The sequence below is a fragment of the Monopterus albus genome, unplaced genomic scaffold (assembly GCF_001952655.1).
Source record: "Monopterus albus unplaced genomic scaffold, M_albus_1.0 scaffold19.1, whole genome shotgun sequence".
NCBI classification, from domain to species: domain Eukaryota; kingdom Metazoa; phylum Chordata; class Actinopteri; order Synbranchiformes; family Synbranchidae; genus Monopterus; species Monopterus albus.
Genome location: NW_018127899.1, coordinates 226,436 through 236,074, shown reverse-complemented (window position 1 = coordinate 236,074; position 9,639 = coordinate 226,436). Strand labels below are relative to the sequence as shown.

General features: G+C 39.5%; 1 protein-coding gene across 4 annotated transcripts; it reads left to right on the top strand.

Annotated features, from left to right (window-relative positions):
• Positions 1 to 852: 852 nt before the first annotated feature.
• On the top strand, positions 853 to 6,760 carry tbpl1 (TBP-like 1). 4 transcript variants are annotated; one of them, XM_020593611.1, is made up of 7 exons: positions 853 to 928; positions 2,450 to 2,695; positions 2,852 to 2,934; positions 3,350 to 3,413; positions 3,792 to 3,895; positions 4,423 to 4,517; positions 5,148 to 6,760. In XM_020593611.1, exons 2-7 carry the CDS (start codon positions 2,516 to 2,518, stop codon positions 5,228 to 5,230), a joined length of 609 nt encoding a protein of 202 aa, XP_020449267.1. In that variant the 5' UTR covers positions 853 to 928; positions 2,450 to 2,515; the 3' UTR covers positions 5,231 to 6,760. The 4 variants fall into 4 exon arrangements, with proteins under 4 accessions (XP_020449267.1, XP_020449265.1, XP_020449266.1 ...); XM_020593609.1 differs by having other exon boundaries at positions 853 to 986; XM_020593610.1 differs by lacking the exon at positions 853 to 928 and adding an exon at positions 1,012 to 1,279.
• Positions 6,761 to 9,639: the final 2,879 nt, after the last annotated feature.

Sequence of the window (9,639 nt, the reverse complement as noted above, 5' to 3'; positions counted from 1 at the left end):
CAGACATTAGGACTAGCAGAAATTAGCTTGGAAAGTACCTTAGAATATAAGGATAATCATCTTTATTTGGCCACGTACGTTACACACAAGGAACCGAGGCAGCCATGCGGCGCCAACTCGACTGATGGCTCTAACCATTGGGGGCAACTTGGGGGTTCACCCAAGGACACTTCAACAAGTGGACTGCAGGCACCGAGATTTGAATCTCCAACCCTACATTTGGGAGTTGACTGCTCTACCCATTGAACCACAGTCGAAGCAGGGAGAAAGGTTTCTGTTTGACTATTTAAAGCTGCATTAACTAACTTCTCCCTCTAACTTTCAACTGTTAAGGGTGAAGTGAGAATCAAAACAAACTCAAGCAGTATCCTCTCCTTTTCTCCCTCCACTCCTCTTTGCCCCTCCTGCCACTCCTGCCCTGTCTCTAAAACTAGATCACATGTGGTCACAAAAGTGGCAATCAGGTAGTGTGGCAGTAATAACTGGCTCCAGAACTAATGTATACAGAATATAGAGCACAAAGAGCCTGTGCTTTATGGTGGCATTGCAGCAACACAATATCAAATAAAGAGGTTTAACCTTGGATCAGAGGGGTAGATTTGAACAACAGTGGCCACAGAGGGAAAGAAATAAACACAGGGCTTGAAGACAGCAGAGTGCAGTGGGGGGTGGGGTATTAGTACAGAAGGGAGATAACACTCCTAGATTTTTTTATTTTTTTATTTACTTGATTTATCCGAATATGTGCTAAATCTCTGTTAATGCAGCTTTGCAGCTTTAAGGACAACTGGACTAATAATCTGAATATAGAGTAACAGGGTGTTGACGTGCACCTCAAACAGAAGGTGGCGGTAATGCAACACTAAGGATACTAACTGCCGTAAAACCTCAGAGAAGAAGAAGAAGTGGTTTTCCGATGTCCACACAGGTTGTTGTTGACTGGCTTATTTATATATTCGTATTACAGCAATGAACTATCTGAGGAGGTAACCTAGCGGAATAATAAAAGCAAATATTTCAAATATACATATTTTCCATTTATACGCAAACCTATCTGCAAACCGTAGAACTAACGTTACCTCATCTTCGCTATAATGTTGAGCAGCTAGCCACGTTTCATTCATTATTGCCGGATTCAACACCAGTACACTTTTCTTTGTTGCTAGCTAACAGATAGCTTTCTTCATAATACATTAGCTCGGCAGTACTGGGTGCAGTTATTCTTCGTTTTAAGCGTTTATGTCTGTACAGTTCTAGCCACGACAGCAGTTTAACTAACGTAAGTTTATGCAGTTATGCTTTTTGTGATGAATAGTTGACAGCCGGCTTGTTGAGATGGCAAGATTAGCAATAATCATTTCCCAAAAGCAGCGTATTACGTTAGCATGCAAGAACTGGGATGAGCAATGCATCAGCTGTAAAAGAGCTTTACATTTTCGATGAAGCGATGACGAGTTTTATTGTGCGTTTTCAAATGTTTATGTGATAAATGCGTTATCGGTTGTAGCTGTTGTCGCTCCCACCGTATCCGTTTCTATTATGTTGCTTGGTAGCAGCAACACAGAGTAACGTTAGCTAACGGATCAGGCTATATCATCAGCAGGCAAGCTAGCGTTAATATGTGGCTAAAATAGAGAATTACGATGGGGTAAATGATTCATTTGGAATATATTTAACACGACCTCACCCTAAAATCTTGCTGATACCTGTGTGATTTCGTGTTTTAAGGCCCACTCACAGACCTAAGTCGAGGGGAACCATACTAAGTCACTTTGAGTGCAAGCTACACTCACGAGCCGCTATAATAGGTACATTGACTGGTATTCAGTTCAACACTTCCGCCTTAACATCCGTGTTTATGAAGCTCAGAATGTTTCAGTTTTTGGTGAAAATGTAATAGATGTATAAATTCAACCATATACTTATTATTGAGATCATAGTTAAAGGTGGTGTTGTATTAGACTACATTATATTTAGAGGTGTATTTTTGTGCTCCCCAGCTACAACCATGAGAGGGTCAGAATATTAGTAACATCACTAATTATAATGTAGCTCAATAGATGCATAATATAGTCCAGTACAACACCTCAATAATAAACATATAATTGAATTTATACATTTATGACAATTTCATCCAAAACCTAAACATTTTGAGCTTGATAAATATAGTGTTGCTTTGAGTTGCATACAATTGTACAGATGCACCTGATAAGGTGAGCTAACATGAGTTATGATAAACAACCACAAATTAAGATGGATATGCTGTTAACAATCTAAAGCATTCTGGAAAATAATCTGTCAAAAGTTTTGGAATGTGTCCTTAAATTACATAGATGTTTTGAATATGTCTGAAAATATTAAATCAAAAATTTTTTAAAAATTCATCATTAGTCATAAACTTATAATGTCTAGCTCTCAAAATGAACCTTGGGCTTTTGTTTTCTTGCAGCTTGTCTGCTCTCCATGATTGTCCATGAAACAGTGGTAATGATGATGGTGGTGGTGATGATGATGAATGTGTGAAAGCCCGTGGTCCCCTTGCTGCACTGCACACTTCCTTATGGATTCCAGCAATGAGGAGGCACTTGATATCATTGTCACCAATGTGGTGGCAACTTTCAGGACTAGGTGCCACCTTAACCTGCGCACTATTGCCTTAGAAGGAACTAACGTCATCTATAAGCCGGAAGTAGGGGTAAGAAATCCAAAGTCTGGGAAAGAGGGAGAGAAATCTCACATATTTAAACATTTATAAAGTTTGCTGCATTATCAAATGTTTGTGCTCATCTTAAGAATGAAAAGTGTGTTGTGTTGCCAGGGTTAAAATTTTGGCCACCCTTTTTGTTTTCAGAAAGTCCTGATGAAGCTTCGTAAACCCAAGATAACGGCCTCAATCTGGTCCTCAGGGAAGATTATCTGCACTGGAGCGACAAGGTAGACTTAATCTTCAGAAAATGTTAATGTACAGTAACAATTAACTGGTTAAAAGATAATTATCTATCTAGAGAACTGTTGGTTGCTAATGGCCTTGGCTGTCTTATCTTTTTATTGCTGGTGCAGTAATGTTGGCTTTAGCTGAATGTTTGAGTGAGATTCCCCATTACATGCCAATTATGAAGTGGCATTTCTCTAAACTGTTATACATAGTGCTGACTTTAGAGCTGGTAGTGATCTTTTTTGGCAAACTGGCCACCACAAATTAACACAGTGATGACTTTGGTTGTTGTAGCCCTGTTACTCTGAAGGTTTCCGGTTATTATTTCTGTGTTATATTTCTTTTGCATGCCAAGCCACACACATTGCGTATCTGTTATGGTGGCTCTCACTCATGTTCTTCTCTTTTGTCCAGTGAGGATGAGGCAAAGCTGGGTGCTCGCAGGTTAGCGCGCTGTCTGCAGAAACTAGGCTTCAAGGTGAGCGTAATGGCATAACTGTTCATTACTTGTTATCTCTGAAACATACAGAAACATGGATGTCATAAGATTCAGAAAAATGTCTTAGAAAACAGAATTATCACCATTCACTACAAGTTAAACTTAAAAACTCTGGGTCTTACTTACCTTAATTTGTAACAATTTATTTGGTAAACCCTGTGATTAAGCATGTGGTCTGTCAGTCATTTTCAGGTGGATGTACTTTGTTTTATCATCAGAATTTTGTTAAAATACCTAAATGTTAGCATAACATCTGACAGATTGCAAGATTGGTAGAAGACAGTTTTGCTTTAATCTTGGTCGCTAAAATGAATGTATGTATAAATACATTGTTTTTTATGCGTCTCATCTGTTCAGGTGAGGTTTTCAGCCTTCCGAGTTGTGAACGTGCTGGCAGTGTGCTCCATGCCCTTTGCAGTCCACCTCATAGACTTCACTAAGAACAACCGACCTATTGCCAGGTAATACAGTACTGTACCTTACAGCCCTTGACATCATACTAATTAAAATCACCTATGTGATCAGCAGATTTTTTGTACTAATTTTGCCCCTTGTTGTAGAGCTCACCTGTCAGATGGCACTCCTTCATCTCCCATGTTTCATGATGCTTACTTTAAGTTACAGATTGTGATCCCCTAAGGAAACAACTACAGAATTACCTGACGTTGTCTTTGATTATGATTCAGTTTTACCTGAGACACCTCAACACATGTACTCATGTCCAATGAAGTCAGTAGCCTTGTTTCTTTTACTCTGTGATTCAATATTTGTTAATAAGGGAGGACATCTAGTGGTTGGAGCGCTTGTTAGCATTCTATTGTAAAGCAGGCAGACAGCAGCCAGCCTCTGGTTTAGTTTATATGCTGTGTAGTACTGGTATATGTCATCCTGTAAACAGTCTTCTCTCTAGCTGTGTATGTAATTGGTTTTAGATTAGTGTGCAGAAATCACAGATGAACTTAGCCATGCGTTTGTGTGTGTTTGTCAGTTATGAACCAGAACTGCATCCTGCTGCCACCTACAGGATCAAAACTCTCAAGGCTACTATACAGGTGTTCTCTACTGGCAGCGTCACAGTTACAGGTACACAAACTAACCTCTCACCCTCCTTTTACATACTTCTAGAGGGCGCTCCAGCTGAGGTCACAATGTCATAATGCACTTTTATACGCTACCTATATTCTTGTCCTCCCCAGCTACATACATGAGAGGGTCAGAATATTAGGAACACCTCTAAATATAATGTAGTCCAGTACAACACCATCTGTAACTATGACCTCAATAATAAACATATGATTGAATTCATACATTTATGGCAATTTCACCAAAAACGTAAAAGTTTCAAGCTTCATGAACACAGACCTTAAGGCTGAATTTTTGCATTGAATTGCATACAATTGTACAAATGCACCTTTTAATTTGGCCGGGCAGTGTATAACCAGAAAACTGGTTCATAAATAAACCAATTCCTCAAGAAATTTACTCAAGAGTTAAATAAATTATGCCACCTTTGTATGTAATGGCATGAGTTGGGATAAACGTGACTCAAACCAGGAAATTGTTCATGTTTTGACACATCTCCCTCTGTTGTGACCTGTAATTCTGCTTATTTTTAAGTGTTTTTAGCGCAATTTTTCTTTTTATTGTACTCAAAACTCTTTTCTTTTGTTCTTATCCCTCTCAAACTGCCCCCCCTGCCCCCCAATGATTTAGGCCCAAATGTGCAGAATGTGGCCACAGCTGTGGAGCAGGTCTACCCACTACTGTTTGAGTGTCAGAAGCCCCTCTGCAAATGAAGACATAAGAAGACATTCATCAGTGAAAGAAAATACAAGACTGATAAGGAAGCACTATATCTTTGGATTTGCTTAATTTTAATCACCACCTGGCAACAGCCACAAATGTCTTAACATAATCAGCAGGCTTGATATCACCTGGATCTTGGAATTTTAAAAATTCTCAACAAACCCAGTTGGGGTTACAAGATCTCGATGTCATCGTGAATTGCGGTTTGCCTAAACATGCAAACTTCTTCATAACTTCATATGTTTGAGTAGAAGTTGCTCGTCCTTGCTCTCACCCATAATTTGCTCTGGATGTTTTTGCATGGACACAGAAAGACCAGCTTTGAAAAATCTAAACGTGCTTAACAGTTGTGACCATTGCAAAGAGTCAGTATGTTAACACTGAGAAGCCTCACTTTGCACCCTATATACACCAAATCATCTCATATGCCATGATCTGGGAGAATTCCAGTCCATGACTCATTTTTAGGGATGATGACACAAATTCAAGGAATCTGCTGTGCTATCTGTAGTTTAACCTAAAGAGGAAACCACAGACTGAGAAACAGAATCAAACTAGTGGGCAAAACATTATAAATATCTGCTCACAGTATGTTTTTATTTCAGATTTTGTTAGCTTTCTCACATTTTTGACTGGTTGTCCATTTACTAAACATCTGTTCTAATTCTGCAACACTGGAACAGAATGTACACGTGTCCTGTGACCGTATTTTGTTATTTTCAAATGAGAAGTTTAAACACAAGGTAAACTTTTAAATATTTAACTGTAGATCAATGTCATAAATGTTTTGGAAGGGATGAAAACTTTTTAAGGGTTTAGAAAGTTTTATTTTTCAAGTGGTGAATTGTTAAGCCATAAGTTTCATGTTTGTTTTCACTTACACAACTAGGGGTCCTTTGTCGATTGGGTAATAGTGGCAGTGCAACACAAAATATTCCAACAGTGAGCTTTCTAGTAGGTGAAGGTATAAAAAGCTAATAAAAAAAACTGTCCAGGTTTGGTCTTGGAAATTAGAACAGGCACAGGGCAAAGTACCAGAAAATCACTGAGGAACAGGATTGTGATGTTTGAGTGACTATGACAAAGGAATTAACTCTGCTAAGTCATACAGAGTCACATGGCAGTTAGCACTGTCCTCTGTCTGACGGTTTGGCAATAGATTCACTGAGTTTTTAAAGGAACCCAAGACTATTAATAATGTTTAAAGAAGACCTACTCAAATCATGTCCCGGGTCCATGCCAGTGCCTGGATCATACCATTTTCTTAAATAACAAGGAGAGGAAGTGATTTAACAGGAAAGCACAATCCTAGTCATAATCTGCTCTTGGTTGTATTGAGTCTAACTTGCATAAAGGTCACATATGTATGTATGTAGGTAATAAATGTTTCTGATGGGAAAGATGTTCACTCGTCTCAAGTATGTGGGACAGACTTTGTGAACCAGTGTCAACTATAGATTTGTGACACTTCTTCATAATTTTGTATTTTGTATAAAAATAAAAGTTGATGATGAAACAGGCCAAAACCTCTGCTTTGTCATTATTCTTTTGCCTTGTCCTGGGTTTCATGTAACGATTTCAATAATGATTTTCTAAGTTTCAGTGAAAAAACATGAGGCTAAGTATCAAAGTATAGATTTTAAAAAATGTACAGTTTTAATTGTGAAAAGGTCAACATAAGTTTGGGAGGGGGGCAACACTTATGCATTGACATACACGAGAGGGTCAGAATGAGGCGCCTCACGGCCTACCCCCCTCGGTTCAGGCATGCGCCGCTGCAGCGGGTGAGTTGTGACGCGTCTCACGGCCCACCCCCCGAGGGTGTGTGCCCCTCGGGTCAGGCATGCGCTGCTGCAGCGGGTGAACCCGCCACTGTGCAACTACTTCATCGCCTCCTCACATAAAACCTACCTGATGGGTGACCAGCTGATGCCACAGTCCAGGGTGCACATGTACGTCTGGGTGCTGCAGGCCGGCTGTCACTGTGTAGAAAGGTAAGCAACGACATGGAGCACACATAACATAGATACATGCTGTACATAGACTTACAGCATACAGCAACAGTTTAACACAGTGTTAAAAAAAATCCTGTGTCAGTTTAAAAAGCAAGTAGCAGTGCAGATACTTTTGGACTGACGCTCTAATCGCACTGTGAGAAGCAATGGATTCACAGCAATTTGGCAAATAAGCCACTTAACCTCTGCTTTAGAGACGAGGCTTTAACAAATCTGAATTTTTTCAAATGCCTTAGTGAATCTTTTTTATTTGGTACATTAGTGAAGGGTTTTGTAATGCCAGAGAGGTTTCTATGAAACAAAAAATGGGGGGAAGGAACCAAAATGACATAAAAAAAGCATTTGGTGGGAACTGGTATCAGATTACAAAACAGACTGACAGGAGAGCTGTACGCATTTTGGCTGTGCACATAGGGGAGTAAGGGTCAGCTGTGGTACAATTTTTGGGAGTGTGTATGTACAAGAAAAGGTTAACACAAGACCACCAGCATTAAACAGTCCTACAAGAAAAGGTTAACACAAGACCACCTGCATTAAACAAACAGTCTCTTTTGGATGGTATACAGCAAGTCTCTGCCTTTGAGGGGAACTGCACTGGGGATCCCAGTCTATTAACTGAGCTAAGTCAAGCTAATCACCATGTGTGGGAACATAAGTCACCCTTCATGTCGTCCATGCTGAGGATGTACAGACTGTACACACATAAAAACGTGGGCACAGTGTTTGATTCCCTTGTGCACTTATAAAGGCTAAACAGATTAAAATTAAACCAGAATACTATCTGAAAATGTGCTTGAAAAGCGAGTGAAACATGTGACAGTTCATTCAAGACTGACATTTCAGACACCACTGACTGCTTTATAAATGTGTTTCAAACGTTCCTCACTAAAATCAGCTTATCAATAACAGTTACACTAAATACTATTATTTAAGTTTCAACTGATAAAACATTGGTCAAATGTCTCCAGAGTCAAATGAACCACCTGGCTTAGTAGGTAGGTAAGTCACAATGTTTCATACAAAAAATATGGCCACTACATTCATGTTAAAAGTCAGATATGCATTGTCATGACACTTCACATGCTGTTCTCTTACCTTTAGGCTTGGTGGGAGCCCTCCTCCTCACTCTCTTTCTGCTTTTGTCCTATACAAAATACAAAACAAACACGTCAGACTTTCCACCTGATATAATCAAGATTTTTTCACTGAGCGTGTTTTATCACCCAATGAAGGGAATAAACATATGAACGGTGTGTGAGCAGAGTGTACATAACTGTCCCTGGAGGACCATTTGGGGTGGTTCATTATGTGGAGCAGATTCTCCATCTCATCTTCCTCATAATACTTGGACTGTTCCTCTTTGAACAGCACCTTCCACTGTGGCCACACAATAACATACTGTCAGCACACACAACGACACACTACTACACACAACTACAGGCTCAAACGGGAGCGTATATAACATGTTAACAGATACATGCAGATCCACATCAATGTGGGCAGGCTATGCAATGCACAGTGTATCTGTGCTCTGCAGAAATGCTAGAAATCCTTGGTTTTAATTTTGATTTGTTTTCAACAAAAGAATGAAAATGTCTGATCCAAATGTGAGGACTTTGAAAGTTAAGAACAAGTATAAGAGCAGAAACGTTTTTGTTATTGTGATGAAATTTGTGTGACACAGTGTGTCTGAGGCACAAAGACCACACTTAATGATGGTCCTCTGACACCCGAGGCTCTGACACATGCGCGGTAGGCAGCTCATAAAGTAATTGTATCGAACCACTGTGCTGAGGCATGTGTTGGTCACGTGACTAGTGATGTTTGAATCACTTGAGTGACGTCCGAAGCAGTTGAGAGCCTCGGGCGTCATACCAATCAACTGATTGGTTCAGTTTGTCATGTGAATCACTTTGCGGGATAGAGTGTGTTCAGGGACAGGATATCCCTATTTAGTGGTGTTCATTTGAATCTGTCTTTGCAGAGCAGGATGGTTTGTTGCTGTTGTGGTGTTAGTTGCTTTGAGAATTAGCAGTGTGGTAGCAGATTGTGTGTTTAATGGAGAATCACTGTAGATAGATAAATAGATAGCAAGTCACATAATAGTTATCCATAGTTAGATAACACTAGATATAGTTACGTACAGTGGGGCAAATAAGTATTTGATACACTGCCGATTTTTCAAGTTTTCCACTTACAAAGAATGGACAGATCTGTAATTTTCATCGTAGGTACACCTCAACTGTGAGAGAATCTACAAAAAAATTCCAGAAAATCAGTTAGATTTTTAAATAAGTATTTGATACAATAGAAAAACTTAATATTTGGTACTGAAACCTTTGTTTACAGTTACAGAGGTCAGACGTTTCCTGTAGTTCTTGACC